At 46.9% G+C, this 24,527-nt stretch overlaps 1 protein-coding gene across 10 annotated transcripts in view; it reads left to right on the top strand.

Moving 5' to 3' along the window:
* Positions 1–17,820, top strand: part of SEC31A (SEC31 homolog A, COPII coat complex component) — a 46,437-nt gene extending 28,617 nt beyond the window's left edge. For 2 of the 10 annotated variants that reach the window (XM_026847455.1, XM_026847456.1), the window contains exons 21-29: positions 2,033–2,125; positions 2,794–2,923; positions 3,883–4,236; positions 7,610–7,657; positions 9,387–9,445; positions 11,486–11,758; positions 12,123–12,242; positions 14,939–15,010; positions 17,220–17,820. In XM_026847455.1, the coding sequence (XP_026703256.1) occupies positions 2,033–2,125; positions 2,794–2,923; positions 3,883–4,236; positions 7,610–7,657; positions 9,387–9,445; positions 11,486–11,758; positions 12,123–12,242; positions 14,939–15,010; positions 17,220–17,399 (1,329 nt within the window). In that variant the 3' untranslated portion in view covers positions 17,400–17,820. Of the gene's footprint in view, positions 1–2,032; positions 2,126–2,793; positions 2,924–3,882; positions 4,237–7,609; positions 7,658–8,412; positions 8,452–9,386; positions 9,446–11,485; positions 11,759–12,122; positions 12,243–14,938; positions 15,011–17,219 lie in introns of all 10 variants that reach the window. The other 8 variants (XM_026847457.1, XM_026847459.1, XM_026847460.1 and 5 more) reach the window with 8 other exon arrangements.
* Positions 17,821–24,527: the final 6,707 nt, after the last annotated feature.

Here is a 24,527-nt window from a genome sequence, read left to right as displayed (position 1 = left end):
TGAAATGTGCCAGAAGAAAGACCCAGTGAGTATGGGACTAATATGGAGCTGGGGGCTGTGCAGGGAGGAAGAGGAGAAATGGGGGAGGCAGATGCTGTGGTTATCTCTAGCCAGAGGATGGCACTGCGTCAGGCCACGTCGGCTGTTACCAGAGCATGGTGCGGTGGGCAGCCCTGGCTCTTTGTGTGCTTGAAGAGCATCGCTAACTCCCTAATCCCTCAGCGCGGTGCTGGAGCCCCTCTGGCCCTGCTCTACACCAGGGCTCTGGGCTGGGCTTTTCTGAGAGCGGAGCTGTGTCAGTGCTGTGGGTGTTCTCCTTACACAGAGGAGGTTTGCACAAGCAGAGGCCTGCCTCTGTCAGTGCTGCCCTTCAGGCACTGCCTGCCAGAAAAACGGGGACAGGAAGGAAGAAGGGCTGAGAAGTGGGGAGGGGGGTGGGTGCTTTGTTCTTTCCCTCAACAGTTGTGTGTGCCTTCACCTTCTCTCCAGGGTGTTAACAAGGCAGATTTTGGAAGGGATAAAGCCTTCATCCTGTTCGTACAAGATTACCTTGCTAATGCTTTGCGGATCATTTGAAATGCATCATTGTCAATAGTTAGCTCTACTATTCTTTCCTGTCTCTTTGACCTTCCTCTGCGTAACCACTGAAATTCCTTGAGGAGCAGTGCTGTGTATTTCTCGTTTGGCTGTCGAAAGTAGCAGCTGTCCTCTAGATGGCGAGATCTTAGCAATGCTTTTTAAACACAAGTTCCCTCTTTCTCCTGCTGTTTCAGGAGTGCCTTAAGGTATTATTTAAGCAAGCCCTGCTCATTAATAAAAGACTGAGTGTATCACAACCCCATGAGCAGACTGTGAGTGAGTTACGCCCTGTGTTCTTGGCTTTCCAGGGAGCTCATGCTCAGCAGGAAGGGTTTGAAGGGAACAGGTCCCATGTTGGAAAGGTGCTGATGAATAAGAATGGAAAGAAATTACGTATTTCAGTCTTAAGATACTTGTTGTGATTGCCTTCTTTTAAGAAAGTCTGTACGTAGGGCTTGTTCAAGCTTGTGGCAACCTTTGTGCAATTGCTGTCCCAAATAGGAACATGTACTTAAAACTCGGTTTTCTTTCAACATAGATTTTTGAACCCTCTTTCATATGAAAAAAATAGGCATGAAAGGGGATGGAAAAATCTTTTAGATGACTCCAGTGATGAGTTATGTAGATGTTAACAGTGGGTTGTATGGCTGGCTGCACCACTAGCCCTGCACTGCACAGGATTAGAGACCGACAAACTGAGCCAGCCAGGAGTCCAAGGCCACAGCTTTCCCTCTGCCTGTGCTCAAGTGGGATGTTGGGCTCCTGACCCTGGCTCTGCGTCCCGCTGCTGGGCAGCACACCCTCTCCTTGCTCAAGGACATTTCAGGCCTAGTTCTTGGTTTCTGTCCCATCAGAAAGGTAATAGTGGTCATATGGAACTGAAGGGCTTCAGAGTGGCAAAGGAAGATAAAGGAAAGGAGCTGTGGGAGACTGGCTGGGAAGCAGTTAGCATTAAGATGTGTGTTTGTGCATGTGCAAGAACTGAATATCAGATGTTAACCTCTTTTAATTCGTCTTAAGCTTGGTTTAAACACACTGCTTTTGTGTGAGGCGATATGTTTGAATTTAACATGGAACTTGGGACTTCCAGCTGTGGTTAGTGCTGCTCGGTGTCATGCAGTAGCCTGGGGGGAGCTTCTGCAGTAGGAAAATATGATAGAAGAGACAGACCTGGCTCACTGGCACGTGTAACACCGCACTCGCTCCACAGCCTATTGTAGCTGCGTCTCCACTGTGCTTCATCTTCACTCCACTGCAATTCACTTTGGCTCCAGTACACAGTGATTTCATCTGTCTGGAATGCACTTTTCCTTCTTCCTGAGATTTTACGCTTGTTACAAGTGCCAGCATGCAAACCTTTTTGTGTTCACTTCTTTGCATCTCGTTTTGTGAAACCCTGTAGACTTTTTTATTGTTTTGTTTTCCATGATTGGTATTTCTTTGTTCAATTCAGGTTAGAATTGCCCCTACTGTCACTACCTGGAGTAACAAAACTCCTACTGCCCTTCCCAGCCATCCTCCTGCAGGCTGTCCCTCTGACACACAGGTATAACCTTCATTATTCCTCTCTGAGCCCCTGCTCCACCCCAGTATGTCCCCTGGTGTAGTTTCTGTGCTTGACACAGTCTGGTACAGATAGGGAGGAGGAGCAGCATACACATGTCCTCTGGTTTTGCTCCTCTGCATCTCATGTTACACTTTTTTTTTTTCACCAACACCCAGATGAGTGGTTCTGGAAAGCTTTGAGTGGGAGCTCAGTGTGACCTAATCCCCCCAACCCTTCCCCCCCCACTGAAATATTTGAAGTGTGATGATATTTTTCCTTTCCCTGTTTCCCATGGAAAGTAGAAGCGTCAGAGTTAACGTTTAAGTTGTTTAATTGAAAGCTGTGGATGTCAGGGTACTCTCGTACAGCCTGAATAACTGGCAGTGGTGTCAAGTACCTCTTCCTTCTGCAGGAAGGTACCTGCTGCTCCGCTGCTGTCGAAGTCACTGCATAGACAGACTGTGCTTTCAGTGTTACGCTGGGCACCCTAAGCCACTGGGATGGTTGGAGGCATTTGCCCCTGTGCTGGTGGCTCTTCCAGGGAATGTGGTTTCATGCCTTGCCACGTGAACTGATCGTTTTGTTATATTTCCACTTCAGCACTGCGTTACCATTGTTGACTAAATTCTATCTCCCCCTACCCTTTTTCCTGCAATCTTTTTTTACAGGGAGACAATCCACCTCCTCCAGGGTTTATCATGCCAGGTGCTGTTAACCCCAATATGCCACCACAGCAAGTCACACCTTCCAATTACAGCATGTACTCCCAAGCAGGGACCCGGCCAACGTACCCCCAGAGTGAGTAGCAGCGGCTCCCCTCTTCCTCCCATGTGGGTCAACATTTACCTGGGGATAGCCAGTTCCTTCCTTGGGGTTGGGAGGGTTCAGACCAAGCCAGTGCCACCTTTCTGAGATGACATCTGAGGGTTGTCATTTCTTAGTGGGATCCAGACATCAGGCACCTTCTGTCAGACACTGTCTCCTCTGCTGAGGTGTCTGCCCACAGTGCTTAGACTCACTCCTCAGCTGGCCCTTCCCAAGGGTGTGTTGGGGTCAGAAACCCCCAAGGCGTGAGTCCTGGAGAAGCAGCACAAAGAGGGACCCAACTTATCTTGTGTGCAGCTGGACCACCTAGTTCTTACTGGGACCCCATGAAGATGGAAAAGGGGAGGAGGAGACAAGGGCAGTAGCAGAGGTGAGTGAGGAAGGCGGCAGAGCACTGACTCATTCAAAGTAGGGGACTGAAAGTATAGGCACCACAGAGAAAAAGAAAAAAAAAAAGGTGTTAGATGGGCAGAGGAGAGGCAGTGAAGTTAAGCTGTAGGGCCCACAGTGAAAGGCTGTGAGCTTGCATTCGCATCCAGAGGCTGCTGTTCTTGTCCTTGGCCTAGACTTTCCCTCTGTGCAAACCTGGGGCAGGGTTTCCCTTCCCTGATAGGCACCACGAGGATTGCAGTGGTCTGGAAAACAGCCAGAGCAGCAGCATCTCTCTGCCCCAGCCCTACCCCAGATGGCATGGTGGCTCTGGGCAGGAGAGTCTAGTGGGGAGGAGTCCAAGGCAGTCTTTTCCCTGGCAATCCTGTGTCAGGTTGAGGTTCTGAGCAGTATTGCACGCACAGGCAGAGTTGTGGGACCCAAGATTTGGCTGGGCAGGTTAAATGGTTTGAGGGGGAAGAGGCAGGTGGAGAAGGAAGCAGCTCAAACCTGCTCTTCTGTTGTGAACTCACTGACTGAATGTCTTTTCTCCCTGTTTGTAGCATATCAGGCCACGCAGCAGTACTCCTGTGGAACAGGGGGACCAGCTCTCTATCAGCCTCAGCAGCCTATCGCTGTTCCTGCTTCAGCCTCTTACACAAACCCTGCCCCTAACACCACCCCTCCCTACTTGCCCTCTGCCCCTGCCCACTCCCTGCCCTCCCCGCTGTACCCCGGGCAGCCTCAACCCTCCCCAACGAGCCTGAATCCCGTCTGTTCCTTCCCTCTTCCTCTCGGTGCGTCCTTTCAGCATGGCAGGCCGGGACCTCCAGCAACTTCTGTGGCTTATGCGTTACCTACTGGACCAACAGGTACTCTGCCTGCAACCAGTGACCTTCCTGCATCCCAGAGAACAGGTCTGCGCTTGGATGGGGGGGCAGACAGGGAGAGGGAGGGTTCTGCTTTATTACTTCCTCAGTTAAGTGGGCAACTTTTTCTTGTGGATGCTCTGTATGAAGTTTGCTTTTCCTCAGAGGTCAAGTCAAAGCATTTCTAAAACCACATCTTCCCTTTGTGATGATATGGCTATGTTGCTGCAGTGAGCCATTGCTGAGCAGCACAGGCAGTTGTTCTCCTGCAAGTCAGGCACACAGAACTTTTGTCTTGCCTGAGACAGGGTGCTACGGCATTGTCTTGATATAAAACTGTCGTATCCTGTGGACGTATGGTAGCAGAGTGTTTAATTTTGGGAGGCTGGCATCGAAACCTGCTATGTGACTGGAGAGCAAAATAGGAAAACCTGCTCATTTTTCTAACTGATATGGAGAAGATAATCCTAATTCTTGCTGGAGAACAATTTTGCAAATGTAATTTGTCCCTGTGTCCCTGGTTTGTGAGTGGCATTTCAAGCTGGGGATTGGCATCATATTTAATTCAAGCAGCATTTCCTGTGGCATCAGCTCACTTCCATTATTTTTCTTCCTAACCACTTAGTGCAGTGAGATTTACTGGAGCTGTGAATGCAGAAGTGATTTAGAAATGCTTTTACGTGTCTCTTTCCCGAATGTTAATTAAAAGCATGTGTGTGTGGCTGACACAGGAGCATGTTTGAGCATGCCTGGTGAGACAGCATGTACTGAGGTGGGGCTTAGTGTCTTGTCACTGCCTGCACCTAACTGTTTGCTGTGGGACAGTGACCTCACTTGTGATAACAAACCTGTCTCTTAGCAGCTTTGCATACATCAGACTGTGTGGGAAATAGAAGCAGTCCTTTTCTAAACCTGGCTATAAACATAGTTCACATCCAGGTGGTCCAGCTGGAGACTCAAAGACCAAATCTGGGAAGCAGGGAGCAGAGGGAATATTAGGCAGGATTTGAGGAATGTTCCAGGGACTCTGAGTCTGCTGACAGGCCTTAAGGAGACCACATGACTCCCTCTCTTAATTAAAATGTCTGTTGGGGTGATGCGGTGCAGGAAAGATACGTTGCCTTTGATTTGGCAGCAGAAGTCCAATGAGTAGGTGCTCCTGGTGTCAATGAGGCCAGGAGCCCCCTCCTCTTATGGCATTGCCTTCACACACTCATGTTTTGGGGAGAAATGGTATTTTGCTCTGTCAGAAAATGGAGAGGACTGGTGTAGGGCAGTGGTCAGGTCTGCAAGGGGAGAAGAGGGCTTTTCCTTCCATCCTACAGCCAGATTTGGTGTCCTCTCTGTTCTTGGAGATGCTGTACCGTGACCTCTCCTGACCCCACATTACAGGACATGTCAAATGTATCTAAACCTGAGGAGTTACTAAATTGAACAGAGGAAGAGGTTGGATTGGGTTCTAGGCCTGGGGTGTGAAGCAGCACATTATAGTGCAGACAGCACAGCTTCCACACCTCCAAATAAATGCAGGGAACAAGAAAATTGTTCGTTCTTATCCGTTTACTGCTCTGCTTGCATCACTAGCAGGCAGTTTCTGGTGTTAACAGTAAAGTGTCATAGTCTGTGTGGTGCTCAGGGTGGGTGAAGCTCTATGTTCTGGACAAGAAAAATTAGACACATTAATGACAGCATCAGACAATTTGTAAAACTGTGTAATTCACATAGTAGTCTAACACATCTTGCCTACATCTTTTTAATATAAGGAGAATTGAAGCGGTCATTATCTTCATTTCCTTGCCAGATTTCCTTTCAAAATTAAAAGTTGTCAGTACTAGGCTTCTTATAAAACTTTGAGAACTGTCAGTGCTGCTTGTGCTTTTTTTCCCCAGCAGCTGTGATGAGAAGGCAGCCAATATAAAGTGTCAAACCTTCAGGAGCCCGAACTTGGGCCTCATCAATTCCAGCCTTGGGCTGAAATGCAGAGGTAGACTCCAGGGCACAGTGAGGTGCCAAGGCTGAGCGGCTCCTGAGTGTGGGCTGCGACATGCAAGTGCAGGAAAAAAGATATCTGAAGAGCCCACTCTGTCCTATTCCAATTTTTCGATTATGCCTTTCAAAAAACATATAAACAAGAAGGGAAAAACCTTGCTTTGTAAATGTGGAAATGACTGACAGTGTACGTACTTAATATGCTTAACCACCAACATATTTTCCAGAGTAACTGCATTGCTTAGTGAAGGACGCTCTGGCATGAAATCCTGTAGAACCACAGAAATCTGCAGCCAGGAGTAGATCTCACCTGTAACTCTGAAAGTTCCAGAGCAGAGCTATAAAGATGCTGATCTTGGCTTTGAAGTGGTGTGCTTTTTGTCTGTGGTGGTGATCTAATCTGGGAACATCATGTTTCACTTTGCAAATGTGATTCATTTAAAAGCAGGGGTAAGGAAGGAAAAAAGATCTCAAATTTGAAGTCTTGAAAAGCACCTGACCTTTGAACTGGCTTGGATTTAAAGATGCACTTAAAGAAACAGTTCTATACATATTTTCTGGGGTTTTTGCAAATGCATGTAACAGTAGCATGGAAATCTGTGCTGCTCCGCTAAGCAAGAAAAGCCCACATTTAATTTTCAACCTATCTCACTTTGTTCTGTGATAGATCCTTGAACCTGCTTTCAAGGGAGTTTTAATTTTCAGAGCCTTGAATCTTGTTTGAAATTGCAATAGAGCAATTCTGAGCTAAGGGAAGGGTTTGCACCAGAACTATAAGCTCATCAGACCAACCTCAGGGCCAGGAGTTATCACCAATGTTCTGCTTCTCTCTGAAATGGAGAAGGCTTTATTGGCTATGTTTTGCCATCTGGATTTGTTGCTCAGTCTGAGCAGGCAATGTGTCTTTTCACATGGGTGTAAAGCTGCTGTGTGAACATACTTTTTTGTTTTTTTCTGGACCTGATGCAGTTGAGACCACCCCTTGATTTGGGAAAATGCTCGACATCCACCTTGAAGTCAAGTACTTTAAGCATCTCCTGAAAAGCTTTCTAGAATAATAAAACCAGGGTGAGAAGGCTGTTGCTAAGAGTAATGGTCTGTTGGCTGCACTGGCTGGCACGAAGAGAAAATGAGAACACCAGAAGAGATAAAGTGGGCCAGGACTCTGTAAGATTTGTTAGAAACAACTAGAAACACTGATTTACTGCATGGAAAGAGCAACAGGCTTGTTTTCAAGGAAGGCAGACAAAAAGCAGTTCCACAGAGTGGTTTGGATAAATGACTGGTGTCTAAACTGGCATTGTAATTAGGCATTTTTTTTTCTCCTGATCTCTCATGCTTATTGAAACTAGATTGCTAATCAAAAATTACAGACCAATTGTTTTATGTTTGAAGAAAATCTTTTTTAGTTCTCTTTGCATTTTATCTGCAGAAAGCCTACCAACTCAAGACCAGGCCTTTCCCTTCACAGGTGAACTAGGTACCACCTAACCTGAAAATAATTACAGCCACTACATTAAATTAATTGAACAGACATCAGTAATGCATATGTCCTTCAGAGAGCATTAAGTGTGATGCTGTTTGCCAATTAGACAAATCAATTTTTATTCCTTAATTAAGACCAATAACAACATATCTGGAGTTTTTAACCACAGAAACAAATGCTGGTTTTCCTTTTTTAAAGCAAATTATTCCAGGAAATTAACAGCAGTAGCAGTCTGGAATATTTTCTTTAATGTGTTACCACTATCAGCACTGCAGAAGTTGGACTTCCTATTTCAGAAATACTTTGGGATTTTCTGGATAGGGAGGAATGGGGAAGCCCCTTGAGCATGTGACTGTCAGGAGATGGCACTATCTTTGGTTAAAGAGAAAGCAGATTTGAAAGGGGTTTTAGATTGGTTTGTGTTGTACCCCTTTAACATGCTCTGGATGTCAAACTTGTTTAACAAGAAATTTCAGATAAAATGCGTGAATTCTGCAGTGATGATAAGTTCTGCTGTCTAAGGGGAATTCATCATCTGCTAAGTGAAAAACACTGTGGTGAAAAAGTCCATTGAGCAGGGATTTGGTTTTGTTGGCTTTTTGTGGTTTTGTGCAATAAATCCTGATTACTCTGTGAGGCCGCAGTAATGCTGAGATATAATGCTGTGGTCCCGATTATATGCGCTTGGTGATGTGATGGGGAACAATTTCTAATGCACTAATGTGAGCTTCGGTATCCAAATCCTGGAGCTGCGCGGAACGTGCTTTCTTGGAAGAGCAGAAGCTTTGGTATAGAACACCCCAGTCTCAGAGTGAACCTGCTGTGCTGCATATTTGTTTCAAACAAATTGCCCTTGGTGCAAAAACCTAGATTTTGCCACCTTGCCCCATCAGCTTTTCTCTGCTTTTGGCACACAAAACACCCATAAAACATGCTGTAGCTGGCAGTGGAAACCTGGTTTTATGGTTCTCTTGTGTCTCTAGGGTAGCTGGGTGAATCTGGCCTAAAATGTTTAAGGCTCCTGTTGCCTCTTACACTGCTTCTTTCTGTGTTATGTTGCCGGGGAACGTGTCTTGACTGTCATGTATAAATCCATCCCAGTACACAATCGCAGCAGCAGCTCTTGGGAAGTGAATGCAGTTTAACTGGTGTTCTCACCCATGGTTTCTCACATCTCTGCTGCTGATTTAATGTTTATAATAATGTTGTGGTGATCGTGGGGGGGAAAAGAAGTTCAAAACCAATTCTCAAATTCCCATTTCTTCTCATATGATGCAGATGGGAGAAACTTTCACCAGTAACCAAAGCTGGCTTCACACAGACAGTCTGTGTAGCAGAGCTGTGCTGTGGGATTAGTAGGCAACTGCCTGCCTTTTCAAAGGGCGTGTCAGCTCAGTGTCTTTTTTTTTTTTCTCATGAGAGAAGAAAAAGTTAATTGTAAAAAAAAAAAAAAAAATCAACTTCTGTCAAACTTGAGAACAGTTGCTTGAGATTTCCAAACTGGTGCAGAGCCCAGAGGGTCTGAGGGCTGGGGTGTTGGGGGGCTCTGGTTGGCACAAGTGCTGTCCTGGCTCCAGTGAAGGGCAGGGGAGCAGGCAGGCAAGGGCAGGCTCTTCCAAGCCACTGCCAGTAGAGCCATGGCAGGGAGCTGGTCCAGCTGAGCTCAAGAAGGCGTCACTGCCCTCCTCTGAGGTACTTAGTCTCTGTTTTCTTTCTGTCCTAGGGCCTCAGAATGGCTGGAATGACCCTCCTGCCCTGAACAGAGCTGCCAAGAAGAAGAAGGTACTCTAGGAAACGTCTACACCATGGAGTGCTGGCCACTTGAAAAGCAGTAACTTGAGCAGCTCCTGGGAAACCTGTTTGCAGAAGGGAAAAAGAAGGGTTAGCAGCAAACAAAAGCTGCACCTCCTGAGCAGAAATGGCCCTTAAGCCTCTCCAATATGCATCATCGCTCCCAAAATCTTTAAGCCTCTAAAGAGATAGTGAAATTTTGCTAAAGTTGTGGTTGTTAATAACAACATTGATCCTGGTTTGAGAAAAGAAAAGACCTCAGACTATTTTCATCTGCAGTAAAGCAGATGAGTTTTGCAGGAGATGATACTTACGTGAAATGATGAGGCTATGCAAATTGTTATAGATTACTGACTTTGCTGGAGCTGAAAGCAATTTATTCTGATTAAGGGCCTGACCCTGAGAGGTCTGCTGAGAGTAAGACAATTTTCATGATGGAGACAACGTAGTTTTGTAGAATGGATTTAAATTGCAGCAGGGCAGAATGACTGGGAACACTTGGCACAGAGCACAGTGAGCCTTTTCATCTCCTGTGACTGCTGTAGTCTCGTGTGTCTCCACAGCGGTCAGTGCCATCCGCTGCTCTCTGAGCCTGGCACATTTAGTAAGCAAGAGTCAATCTGGAGTGTGTAAAACGGGGGGATGTTGGAAAAAGCAAGAGAAGGTCTGGGGTGAAGGTGAAGGCAGAAGTCTCCCTTACCCTTTGCGGTTTGGTCTGCAGTTCAAGACTTAGAAGCTTTTGGAGGATGGATAGGGGCTGCTTTGTCTGCTCCTGACTGCCTCGGTGCTGAGGTGTTTGTTGCACAGCAGCTGGCATGCTGCCTTTTGGGGCTTCGGGCTCTGAAGTAGAAGGAGGAAAGTTGTCAGTGAGAATTAACTACTGGACCTGAGAGCTCAAGAAGCAACCTTCTGCAAAACTAGTCTGTGTGTGTGTCACAGCCTGAATTTCTGCCATAGCCAGGGCTCTCAGGGTTGGCTCCCTTCTAAACAAGGAGTCATCTTTGCTGCATTCCCAGTTGGTTATCTATCTGTCAGAAATGTTTCTATGTTTCCCTTATGTCCACTGTGTGAGGGGGTGGTTTAGGATATTGTAAAATGACTCACCACATGGGTTGTTATAAAATAGAAGAACCATGTGGCATTTCAAGCCACTTCGTAATCCACCTAAGAACTTATCCAGCGTTGTGATTCATTGCTTTTATAACTGACTTTGGTGCTGGATTGGGAATATATTTTCTTGCTGTACAAAACCACTATCTTAATTCTGGCATCATTCAGGGTTCTGTCATCTTTCTTTTATTCCATGCACTCTGAAAGAAATGTCTGCATTCCCAAGGGAGCTCTTTCTTTTGTTTGGATTCCTGTATGTTGAGTAGCAGAGGCCAGTAGCTCATTCTGTGGTTTCTTCTCTCTACTAAATGTTTCCAAAATGCCCCTGTATAAACACTGACAGATGATTAGGGATGAATCTCAAAAGCACTCATAATTTGTTTTAGCACAAATGTGTTTGCCAGAAGCTTGAAGGGCTCTCAGGAGCTTTGTTGGTGTGTGTTGCTTGCTGTGACCTCTATACTGCATGGACGAAAATGTACACTTGAAAGTGAGACACAAAAGTCTAAATATAATGTAAGCATATGTAGGTGTGGGTTAGTTTTCATTAGTGCAACTCCTCTTCTGTTAGTGCTGATCTGCCAAACCTCTGTTTTGTGCTCTTAGCAGAGGGAGAGTTGCTCTGATGGTGGCGGTACTTGTGGCCAGGGGCTGCTCCTGCCCTGGACTGGAAACCCTAGAGGATAATACTGCTCCAGGGCACTTCTTGCCACATGAGTAGCTGCAGAGTGAAATCCTGTATTGCCAAAGGGGAACGGGTTTGTTTAGGCAGAGTGAAATCCTGTATTGCCTGCCCCCGTTACTTTGGTGTCTTGGGGGCTCAGCGCTCTGGTCGCTGTGGGTTGGGCAGTAGGAACTGGGTGTTGTGCTTTGCCTGCGGCAGCGACAGCAGCCTCCATATGCTGTTTGTTTCTTTCCCAGGTCCCCAGTAACTTCCTGCCCCCGGTTCCCATCACCTTCCCCATCATGAACCCGCTGGCGGACCCGCAGTCTCAAGTGCAGCAGCCCCCAGCTCCGGCAGCGCCCATGGGTGCACCCAGCTTCCAGCCTCCGCACCTCCCTGCCGGGCCAGCGGTGCTGCAGGGGGGCTACCCCACTGCTCCCCAGCCCCTGGGGCCCTGCGTCGGGCCACCCGCTGCCTCCAAACCCAGCACGGAGGGGGCCCCTGGGGCCCCAATCGGCAATGCAATCCAGGTAATGTAGCCCCAGCGCTGTATGGTTTTGGTTTGCAGGCTGGGATCCTGTTGGCCAGGCGTTTCTTGTACCTCCAAAGCGTACTGCAGAGTTTAGTCATGAGCTTTGTGCCACAATGGCACTTCGCTACTGTCATCTCCAGTGAGATGCTGCCTCTTTGCAGTTAATATCCAGTATGGACCAATGAGCTGTGACTTCACATCTCTCTAGAGGGAGTGACAGCAGATGCTGATCATGTTACCATCACATGCCCGCAGGGAAGAAATAGTTGTGCCAAGCTGGCTAATAAAGCTGCTTGGTTTAGTTGAAAACAAGGTGTGGTCACAGCAGTGTGGAGAAGCCTCACCCGCTCTCTGTTTCTCAGCATGTGCAGGCACTACCAACAGAGAAGATTACCAAGAAACCCATCCCTGAAGAGCACCTTGTACTGAAGACTACGTTTGAAGCTCTTATCCAGCGGTGCCTGCTGTCTGCCTCTGATCCGGTAGGGCTCTGTGGCGTTCCCAGAGCATGTTTGAGTGGATGTGCTGGTACCTGCAGCCACGGGAAGCCATCACAGCCTCTCCTCAGACAGTTCTGTCTTCCTAAAGGCTGCTTCAAGCAGCAATGTGTAGAAAAGCCACAGGATGTGGCAATGTGGGGCCAGAGCATAGCCCTGCTGCCCATGCACTCTGACTGTGCCCGCAGCCCTGATTTCGGGCAGAGCATGGTGGTGCTGTTTATGGTCAGGGAATTAACCCATTGCAGCCCCCTCTGCTTCTGTCCTCTGGAGAAGAGGGTTGAAGTTGGGTTTTTGATGTTGATTGTTAGAATTTTTCATTTTATTCGTTTATTTATAAAACCTTCAGAAAGGGCTGCCCTTCCTTTTGTCAAGTCATCACTGCGGAGGCATGACCTGTACATTTGCTTAACTGCTACTTACAATTCAGAGCAGGAAAGAGCTGATGCTATGCCAGGTCTGAGCCAGAGCTCACATATATGAGTACATGCCTCAGATCTTGATGTGTTATTTATGATTTCTGATGAGAAGTTCATTTCAAAAGGAAACAAGGGGTAGCAGAGAAGTGGAAGGTTATGATCTTTAATGTGACGGCTGGAACTAGACAGGGAGATCATTTCCTGTGGCAGTCAGCAGTTTGTGAATGAGCCATCTGTCTCAATGCTTCTCCAGCGGTTGGTGAGTAACATGCTACCCCAAAGCACAGGTGCTGACTGTTCAGCTCGTGCCTGCCATGTGCTGAGAGGTGGATGGTGAAAGATGTAGTGTGCAGAGGAGTTGGTGTGCTAAACATGCTTGGTCAGCGGCACAGACTGGGGCTCCCATTACAGTGACTGTGTGCTAAGCTGTCTGAGGGCTCCGTGGCAGCGGCTGTGGAGTGTATTGGATGCTCGGTATCACCCCTGTCTCACATCTGCTGGACTTGGCATTTCCATGTACTCACCCACACACTCCTTTACAGAAGCTTTTCGAGGCCATGGACCTTTCTTTGGACAGACTTTATAAGGTTCAGTCAGCTCAAAATCCTTTCTTTAAAGGATTTATTTAAATAGGATTTAAATTCTACTCTAGGCTGTAGAGTGCAGGGATGGAAGTCGTACACTGCCCAGACCCCTTTTCCAGACACACAAAGAAGGGAAAACCCTTCAGTTCATATCTGCACCCAGGAAGTGCTTTCCTGCTCTGCCAACACATTTTGCTTGCTTCTTAAGTCTCTCTGATTTTCTTAGGCAGTGCAAGGGTTTCCAGCACGCAGTGCTGAGGCACAACCCTGACTGTATACATGTTACTGTCAGAACAACACAGACACTACTCAGTTCCTCTTTTCCCCTTCAAAATGTAGTAGCAGGAAGCAAAGAGTGAGGAGAACAACCAGTCTGCACCTCTTCCACCTAATGTGCTTTGCCCAGAGAGATGTCCTGCTGTTTACTGAACACAATTTATTCCTCTTTGCCCTAGTTGACCATCTGTAAAATGAAAATAGCATGTATGCTTTTTCACAGGCTTGGAAACAAATGCTCCAAAGTCGTTTATCTGAGAGTGGTAGCCAATCCAAAAGAATTAGCCAGTTTCTTATCTGCTCCTCCTTGTCTCGGTTCCTTGATGACATAACTACTACTGAGGGGTTTTCCACGTGTGGCCTATGATCCACATGCTATGTTCTTCTTCATGCCCTTTGCCATCTAAGCAGCTTTCCCTAATTTCTAGCACAGCAGGCAGCCACCAGTCTGTCTTTACCTGTAAAACAGAGTATTCCCACAAGCTTTTTTATTTTCTCTCTGGGCAATTACTTAATCCAGGGAAACATTTCCAGTTGTCAGGGGAAATGGTGCTATCCTGACTGAAGATGGATTGATGTGCGTACTCATTTAGGAGGAAGTTCCATCACTCTTGTGCACTGATGCCATTTCTACCTGCTCTTGACCACCACCTTTTCCATGCTTCTGTAATTGTAACCTTGATGCTTTAGTACTGCTTCTATTATTCTGTAGCTGTTTTTTAAAAAAAAAAAAACACACTTTTTTTCCAGCAGCCACTTTGGGCACTCCAGGTGGAATATACTGAGGTTATTTTAAGAGCCTTTGGTGGTAAAATAATTACAGATACATCAGTGAGTGGTTTACTCTGTATAAAACCATGGAAGCACAAAATATCTGTAAGGACAGTTTGAGTTAGGCTATTAGTTTTTCTGTTGCCAGTAAAAACTTACAAACTCAATCGGGATTTTACTCATCGCATAATGAAAATATTGTTAGGATTTGCCATAAATAATGAGTTATGCATGCTTCGAATTCAGTGACTGTGTGTGTCCTTAAGCTCTCATTGATGCTGCTGTATACTTGATTCCAGTAATAGCTGGATAAAGTTATCATTACGCTTTGCCAGTGAACTACAGAAAAAAAAAATGTGCTGCAACTCAGGATTGTCACTTTCTGTATCAGCTGTACCAGTGGGTTTTGCAAGTGACTGGTGGCTTTTGGGATGCCCTGCTACAGTCACATCATGTGATCTTTTCTAGCAAAATCAGAGGAGAAAAGCACAGAGCAAAGAATTCAGATGATGTGTTAGAAAGGTGTTCTTGAGAAAGGAAGTTCATGTGCTACGTGAACCTCCTTTCCAATGATACCACATCAGTATGATGTTCTTAAATCATGGTGTGTTAATGTATGTTTCTCTTTCAGCAAACCAAGAGGAAACTAGATGATGCAAATAAACGCCTGGAGTTTCTGTATGACAAACTTAGGGAACAGACAGTAAGTTCTGTTTTATTGGATTTTTTTCCCCCCTGTCAAATATTGCGGGTATGGCCAAGAATTTCATTAGTGTGGTGGCCCTGCAATATGTAACAGGTGCTTGCTCTTTGAAAGCATGCTTCATACACATTTATTGTATGTTTGCAGGCATTTCCCAAGAGTGGCTGGGTAGAGTGCTTGGCTCCAAGTACCTGTGTGGGATTTACAGTGTTTTGGGGCCATGCCATGAGTCTTACGGTGCTGTGCAGAGACTACATGGAGCTGTAGAGCAGAGGTCCTTGCAGGAGGCTGTCTTGCTGATTAAGGATACCAATTAAACTTGGACATCATAATGAAAAGAGCAGGCGTATTTTACTGGGGGTAACTAAATAATGTAACAGTAATACAGAAAACGTGCAGTAAGAAAAGGCAGAATAGTGAACTTAAAGTAAACAAATAGGAAAATACAGGGTAATGCATCAAATCATTACTACATGAGAGAGAATAGTGATTAAGAAAGATCCCTCACTACTTGCACATATTACCAACACCCAGCCCCGCAGTGGCTGGGCAGCCCCGGTTACAGTGAAGATTTGGAGTCCCTGTCTCGGCAAGTGGGAAATCCTACGCAGTGCCTCCACCTGTAGGTGAGGCTTCCAAAGTCCCTGTGAGCGGGCCCAGCCTTATGTACCCCAAAATCGGCAAGCCAGAATGACTGGCACCTTTGTTTTGAACGGAAACATCTGGTTTCACTCTCACCTTAGATTCCCCAGAGCCTGGCAAGGGCTCAAGGGAGAAGCTAAGGGAGCTTCCCTACTTATCTAACTGATTTTTGAGCAAGGTCATGCATCTGGTCCCAAGGCCAGACAGCTGGCTCCATGGCCCTGGTAACTTGCCCTCACACAAAGAAGGATAAAGATATCTTCAGGATAGACATGTTTTACGATATCTAAGCTACATCTTCCATTAACAAGCATACATACTTCACTAGTGATTACATACCAAGTTATGAGCTTTGGCTCGGGGCCTGTTTTTCAGGCTTCAGTACTTCAACACCTTAGCACTTTTTACATCAGCAGAGGTGGCTTGTTATAACCTAGAACAATACCTACTAGCACAGTGGTTATCAGTTATAAAAGATACAGGATTTATCAATAGGTCAACTCTGGCTTGGGCTTGTTGTCCAAGCCTTGGCTCTTCAGAGGCACTTGGGTGAATGCACCAGGAGGGTCCCTTTGCCCTGCTCCCAGCAGGAAGCCAGACACATGCAGTCTGGAGTCAGAAAAAACCCAGATGTAGATGTTGGAGGCTCACTGACTTCATTGGAAGGCAGATGTGCAAGTACTTTTTGAAGATCTGGCAGTTTTTCCAAAGCCTTCCAGTAGGTCTGTGGCAGAATAAAAGACTAGGCTTAGATCCCTTACTACTTTAGGATTAGAGTGGTCTAGTCCTGTCATTGCAAGGCTGTTTTGCCATTTATCAGGCCTAGCATAAAGGACACAGCCAGCATAAAGATGAACTGATAACCAAATTGTATTTGATACAAAAGGGTCAGTACACAGGTGAGCACTGGGGGTACAAACAAGTCAGTCAGATTATACATAATCGACATCAATCCCACTGACCCCAACAACGACACCACACGACCAACAATGGGTGGAATAAATGGTGACATGCAGTCTCTCATAGAAGGGATGGGAGACAGCTGAGTCAACAAGCCAAACACATAAGACCAAGGAAGCCACATACTGAATCTCTACACAGCCTGCATTTACAAAGGCCAGAGCTGACTGGAGCCCAGTCAGTCCCAGGGAGGCAGGAGGTCCTGCCCCAACAGGGAACTCTGCACAGGGCATCCACCTCACAGACAGACACTGCCCCTGCCTGCAAGGGGTCCCAGCTTTTATCCCCTCAGTGGGACACCTGAGCTTTGTTTACTTAAAGCAGGACACCTGGGGCTCATTTACTCTCTCTGCTCTCCCTGCCAGGCCAGCCGCACCCTAGAGGGAGGTGGCCACCTTTTCTGAGTAATTAGCTTTACCCCAAAGGCATAAAAGCCTGGTAGGTTTTTAATGTGCCACAGCAGATCTGCCACCTCAGGGAATGGCATCCAGGGGCAGCTGCCCCTTCCTAAGAGCCAGATGTTACCCTCAGAATTTCTGGTTTTTTAGCACTAGTGTATGTGCTGTTTATTCTTTCTGCTGACCCACCTTGCCTGCCTTCCTTGCAGCTCTCTCCAACCATAATTAGCGGTTTGCACAACATTGTGAAGAGCATCGAAACCCGCAACTACCAGGAAGGACTGAACATCCACACACACATCGTCAGCACCAGCAACTTCAGCGAGACCTCCGCTTTCATGCCTGTTCTGAAAGTTGTCCTCACCCAGGCCAACAAGCTGGGTGTCTGACATTACCCTCCGTTCTGCAAAGCCTTGATGGTTGCTTTTCCAAAGAAGTGCATTTCTACAGCAAACATGCAGGAAATGGACCAAATCCTAGTCCTGATGGCATGTCACAGTAGAGCGCTCACAAATGGCATTACACTCTCCCTGCAAGATACTTTGTTCTAGGAGGGCCCTGGAGCCCTGGTGCTTTCCTTTTTATTTTAATCATTTTCCCATCCCTAATTATTCTTGTCTACAAATAGTATATTTAATGGATGATGCCCCATATTGTCAATTTTTTAGATGCATGTTATACGGCTAAACGGTGGCTTTTAATAAGATATATGCATTAAAACAACAAGATAGGTTGTGTATCAGACCCTAAAACAGATTATTCCCTACCACCCCACTGTTCCTTATTTACCAGATTAAAGAGTCTGATTGTTCTCTTAAGTGTATTTGGTGTTTCATTTTATGAAGCTGCTTGCACTTCTTTTATTACAATTTACATGTTAAATAGCTTAATTTTGCACTGGAGCAAATAAGCAAAATAAAGGCTAATGTGATTTTTTTTTTTCAATAAATGTTAATTTATTAAAATGTGTCTTTATGCAGTGCAGCTTAGTGGAGTACAGTGGGGTGGCTTTCTGTTGTGTCTTAGGCATGAGGATGGTTTTTTCTCCATGCTCATCACTAAAAGCTCTCTTAAACATTTCTGTTGATGTACATTTCCAGGAAAAGTTTAGCAAGGATTCTGAACACATCTCTGTGTTTTTATAAGCTAAAAGCAGAAATAATGCAGAGTGGTTTAAGCCACCCACACAGCGACACAGGTATTTAGTGTGTAAACAAGTTCCAAATTGTTTCTTCCTGTCTCCTGACCCTGGAGATTGTTGCATCTGCTGCACTGGGAGACTGTGGATTGTGTCAGGGGAGTCTCCTAGCAGCATCCTGTCCTTTCCAAGAGCACGGCTGGAGTTGTCCTTAAGTTTTAAAAATTTGAAACAGTGCGCCATGAATAGCAAGTAGGTCTAAGAAGAACAGCAGGTGGAAGAAATGTCCATGTTGTGGTGGTGTTTTTTTTTTTAAAAAAAAAAGGCATTCTGCCTGGGAACTACTCTAATATTGGTGCCTGTGGAAGGTAGGTTTGGCCATACATAGTGCAAGAAATATAAATAGCAAGGCAAATCGGTGCTGGCTTATGTGACTTAAAGTGCTGATGAGTTACAGATTTTGTCAGTGTTGTAGTGTGAGCTCAGAGGGCAACTGAACACCGTGCAGCCACTCACTCACCCCCACCCAGTGCTGGGAAGGAGAAAATAAAGAAAAAACCTTGGGAATTGGGATAAGGACAGGGAGGGGTGATTCACCCATTACAGTCATGGGCAAAAGAGGGGGATCTATTAGAGGACGAATAAAAGAACATCAGTTTAACAGAGATGCTAACAACAACACTTAACAGGCAGAGTAGGGCCATGAGAAGCATTATCACATCTTGAAAACACATTTCCTCACTCCTCCTTTTTTCCCAGGTTCAGCTTTGCTGCCGATTTCTCTCCCTCTGCCCCCCTCAGTGGCACAAGGAGCAGGTAATGGGGGCTATGGTCACTCCTGCTGCTTCTTTGAGCTCAGGAGGTGGGGAGGATGACTTCAGGCATTCTTCCCCTGCTCCAGTGCAGTCCCCCTCTTGTAGCAGGCAGTCCCCTGCGATCTTCCTGCCCTGTGAGCCCTTCTCATGGGTCACAGCCCTTCCTGAGCCACTCTGGCGTGGGTCACCCTGATGTGTTCCAGTCCTCCCAGCACCAAACTGCAACAGTGGGGGCTGCTGCTTCCCTCACAGTCCTGCTTTTATTTGGGCACAGACACCTGCTCTGGTGTGGGGTCCTCCACAGGCTGTGGGTGGGTCTCTGCTCCCCTGGTGACCTCCATGGGTGCAGGGGGGGCCCTGCCCTCCCAGCACAGGATCCAGGGGGGGGGAGGGGGGGGGTGTGCTCCAGCGCAGCTCCCCTGCTTCCTCATCCTTTCTTCAACTGACCCTAATGCTCACACATGTTCTCACAACTCCCACTCCTCTCATGTTCCCCTTCTTAAATACGTTATCACAGAGGCGCAGCCACTATCACTAATTGGCTCGGCCTTGGCCAGAGGAGGGTCCAACATGGAGCCAAGGGAGCTTCGAGAAGCTTCTCACAGAGGGGCCACTGCTGTAGCCCACTACCATAAACCCTGCCACTCACTCAAAAGCCAGAAGAGTCAAACAAAACAGCTCCATTGAGCTTAATTTTACTTCCTTTCAAACATTTTCTGACTTTATAAGCTTTTATAATTGGTGAACATAAAGCTTCAATTTGGGAGTTGCTTTGTTTCAGGAATTTAAAAAACAATTGGAGTAATTTTCTTCCCCTTGATCTAGGTGACAGGTTTCTAAGGAGTGGATTGTATTCTGCTCCTGTCATTTGGAAGGTTTGCAAGTATCCTTTATCCATCTATGCCCTTAATAAAAACTCCTTACCCAGCAGGCTCTGGCACTCGCTGAATCACATCAAAAACATGAAGTATGTGAGGGCTGCCAGAAACTGGTAATAAGGAGATGGCAATCAACCTCAGTGGGAAAAAATTCAGGTCACCAGCCCTGCTCCTGATTATTGGGACCACATTTAGTAAATATTTCACAGCACTACCTGAGACAAATGAGAACAGCAACAGCTCTGTGTGCTCCACCTTTCCTCTTCTGAGAATGCTTCTGCAAGCTTGGAATGAAAGGCTGGCACCCTGACAGCAGGGAAGGCAGGAGGAAAGGGGCTGCACAGCATCAGAAATGTTGCCACCTGCAGAAAAAGCAGAATTCGGATAACTTAGCAGCCCAGGATCTCTACACATGTGGCAAGGACAGTGGCACTGAACTTCGGGATTGATGCCTCCCTCAGAGCAAACAACATGGTCTGGCCAGAGAAACACAGATCCCTGTGTCTTGAGTCAAGGTGAGAAAGAACAAATTTTAAAAGAGCGAGCACATTCAAAGGTAAATGGGAATAAAAAAAACCTTAGCAGTGTGAAAAGCAGGTATGCTGGCCTGGCCTGATGTTCAGCATGGAAAGTAAAAGAATATCAGTGCTTTGGGACCAAACTGGTGGATGGGAGGTGCTGCGAAAAGGCTGGAAGGGGAATTCAGAAGCTGGTCTTGCATATGCTCTCACTGAGTGTTTTTGGGAGTACTCCAGGACAAAAAGCAGGAGTGGCGGCAAGTGGCACTCATGATGGGTGTGCAGATGGTCTGCAGTTTGGTGGTGAAGTTGGCTGTTCCTGGAGGTAACAACCAGGGAGGCGGCAGTGGCAGAAGCTTTATAAAAGCCAAGGAATGTTTAATTGGTGTTGCACAAGCCTTTGAGAGACTTCCATCCATGTAAAAGAGGATGCCAAGTGAGAAGGGACTCAGCGAGACATGCAGACATCAAGGACCAAAGAGTTTGTTTAACTGGAAGAGACTAAATAAAGTTTGCTTGTTCACTAGTAAAGAGCACGAGGGAACTGGGTTGATTGGAATGAAGAACAGTGTTAACATGAGAACAAACATGGTATGAGCTGACCATGAGTAAACTTTGTTGGGAAATTGAAGTGCTCAGAACATGAGACCACCAGATCAGAGAGAAACACTGGGGTTTTTTGGAGGTGAAAGTATCTTTAGGTACTGTGATGCTGCACCACCAGCCTGGACGTTGTATGCCAGCAACAGAGTAATCTAGCTCTCCTTGCTGAAAGGAAAGTATTAGGAAGTATTTCTTTGCAGAAGGGGCTGTTGGGCGTTGGAATGGGCTGCCCAGGGCAGGGGGGGAGTCCCCATCCCTGGACGGGTTGAAGAGTCAGGGTGACCCAGCGCTGAGGGATCTGGTGGAAAGGGCCAGGGTGAGATTCATGGTTGGACTGGAGGAGCTTCAAGGTCTTTTCCAGCTGAGACGGTTCTGTGATTCTGTGAAAGCTGTCCTCCACCTCAACCTTCCTCAGGAGCTCAGGACCGGGAAACTGCACTGCCCAAGCACATAACTGGATGCGAAAATCTGCTACTTCTCTCCTGACAGTAGCCAAGATGAATAATAATAGCTAATCAGTTATGCTGCCGTCTGTTCATATCTTCAAGGAATGCCAAGCAATTAGCCACCCATCTGATGTTATAAATACAAATGGCCATCTTCATTTACAGAAGGTGACAAAGCCCTGCCAATTTACGCTGGTAAAGGAATTTGGCCCCAAATAGCCTAATTTTGATGTCACTGAGCAAAGAGATTATGCCATGGCATTAGCACCGACCAAGCTATTGCTCTTTGAGGGGTCCCAAGGCCTCAGGTCTATAAGAGAAAGGGATGGAAGGAAATTCTAAGATATAAAATGGGTGTTGTCCGATGGCAGGTGACACGAGGAGGTGTCTTGCTACCTCAGCTATTGCCATCGAGGCAAGAGCACCAGCAGGAGAGTTTGTGGGAAAGGGCGGTGTAATGCAGTTCTGCCCTGCTGCCAAGGGGGTGCAACAGGGGCAGTACTGCACTGCAGGCTGGCTGCACGCAGAACCTCTAACTTAAAGTACTTGAGTGAAAACCTTTTTCTGCCTGTAAAGCTCTGTAATGGATTTACCTTGCTTTTGCTGGCAGAAGTCCAAGGTCAGCATTAGACATGAATGTTAGAGATTGTCTTTTAATCACTGCATTGTTTCTAGCCTGTGCAATGTTTGAATCCAATTTGTTCTGTGTTGTGCCTTTTGGATAACATAGTTCCCTAACATGCAGACTGGGAATGTGGGTTTACTGTTTAGTAACCATGTTTTCTTCGACCAGAAAAGAGCATATGCTAGATTGACTGCGCTACTGAGAGGGAAGGGAGGGGTTTCTTGCTGCTATGGACGTTTCTCTCCCAAAAACTACGGAGGGGAGAGGGTGTCCTTTGGGAAGCATGGCAGGGACAGCATTCTGCAGAGTCCTGCAGACCCCTCAGCTCCATCCTCACCCTCTCCACCATGTTGGTCCTTTGCTTCAGCAGCAGAAATCCCACCATGTGGTTAGCCTGGCTGGACAATCTGTTATGCCTGAGAGGGGAAAAAAAAGGAGTCCCTGGGGCAGATACTTCCTTCCTCTTCCTCCCCACCATATCTGCAAACCCGTAAGGGTTCATTCACTGTTCAAGGCTGCATTAGGCCCCCTTTGCAAAGTCAGGGCAGCATGTATAGAGCCAGGCATGGCTCAAAGCTAAAGGGAAAAACAGGTTTTATATGGCCAAACATCTGCTGCCAACTGATTGTGCCTCCCCTGCAGGGGATGCTGAGCATCCCACCAGGGTGCCTGGTGCCGAGTTGAGTGGCTCAGCCTTGAACAAGAGCCAAGACCACTGTCAAGGTATACTGAGGAGTGTAATAAATAGTGTACTGATACCACAAATACTTTCAACGTGTCCAATCTTAAATGTGAAATCTCAGGGTAATCTCCCAGCCTTGATTTGCTGTATGCTGAGCTCGTCATTCCCATGTTTCCTCTGTCAGTCCTGCAGATCAGACAGACCCATCATCAAATGGCCAGGCAATACTTATGGATACATTTCATGCAACCCCCGCTCAAAAGAAGCTAAACCAATTCAATTTTGTACCAGCTTTAGAGCTGCAAATTAGGCAGAAGAGAGTCTAATTAGCAGAGGATTTATTAAGGAGCACCCTAAAAAGGTGACTGCAGCTGACCTCACCATTAAGTCTGTGCCTGCCTGGACAGAACAAGGGACACTTCTTGGGAACCTGTTGCTCAACTTCTTTGCCGGGTGCACAAGAAACACTTCAATACATAAATATTTAGCACATATTTCTTGTCCCTTTGATGTGTTAGGCTTTGTTTCCTTCTTTACCACTTAAGGCCTCCATTTGAACAACACTTTGGGGTCATTACTTCATTTTTCATGGCAACAGACAAGAAAAAAAAGACCACTCTTGCCAACTTTTTCAATAGCTCTGTACTGAAACAGTGGTAGCAGGCAGCAGTAGCATTAAAATGACACTCACTCTGTTCTCATGAGCTATTCTCTACCTTTCATTGTCACTGCCCACTTTCTTCCAGGTGGAGAATTCTAGAAAAATGTTTCAAATATATCAAAAACAGTCTTGGTTTAATTACATACTCTCTGCTGATTTGCTTGCCTCAGGAGGTGTAGTTAGTAATTAATTAGCACAGCAGACTGATGCACTTTATACCAACATCACTCACAGAGCTGCTCTCCCCTGCGTCCAGGCCCCCATCACTTAGCAATCTCCCACCAGGAGTCGAGGCCAGTGCTGCACCAGGAGCTGTTTGGGGTGGAGGTGAGTTGGTGTCTGCCTGCCACTACCCTCCACGCTGCCCTCAGACCCTGCCAGCAGCCTCACTCTGAACAACTTTGTGCAGCTTTCTGAAGGCTGAAAGGGGTAACATTTTCAGGTCAAATAACTAAGGAAGGATAAGTAAACTGGAGGAGTTTCACTAAGGGCAAATGCCGGGGGCTGCCCTTGGGCCACAACAACCCCCAGCAGCGCTACAGGCTTGGGGAGGAGTGGCTGGAGAGCTGCCAGTCAGAGAGGGACCTGGGGGGTGATTGACAGCCGGCTGAACAGGAGCCAGCAGTGTGCCCAGGGGGCCAAGAAGGCCAATGGCATCCTGGCTTGTGTCAGCCATAGCATGGCCAGCAGGGACAGGGAAGGGACCTTACCCCTGTACTCGGCACTGGTGAGGCCGCACCTCGATGACTGGGTTCAGTTTGGGGCCCCTCACTGCAGGAAAGACATTGAGATGCTGGAGTGTGTCAAGAGAAGGGCAGTGAAGCTGGTGAAGGGTTTAGAGAACAAGTTCTGTGAGGAGTGGCTGAGGGAACTGGGGGGTTTCAGTCTGGAGAAGAGGAGGCTGAGGGGAGACCTCCTGGCCCTCTGCAACTCCCTGCCAGGAGGGGGCAGAGAGGGGGGATGAGTCTCTGGAGCCAAGGAACCAGCACCAGGCCCCGAGGGAATGGCCTCAAGCTGCCCAGGGCAGGGTCAGGCTGGCTCTGAGGAAGGATTTCTGTGCAGAAGGGGCTGTTGGGCGTTGGAATGGGCTGCCCAGGGCAGGGGGGAGTCCCCGGGATCCCTGGAGGGGTTGAAGAGTCGGGCTGAGCCAG

This window comes from Athene cunicularia (assembly GCF_003259725.1).
Source record: "Athene cunicularia isolate RWA chromosome 4 unlocalized genomic scaffold, athCun1 chr4_part2, whole genome shotgun sequence".
Lineage (NCBI taxonomy): Eukaryota > Metazoa > Chordata > Aves > Strigiformes > Strigidae > Athene > Athene cunicularia.
Note: the sequence above shows the minus strand (reverse complement) of the source record. Positions and strands in the feature narration are given on the sequence as shown.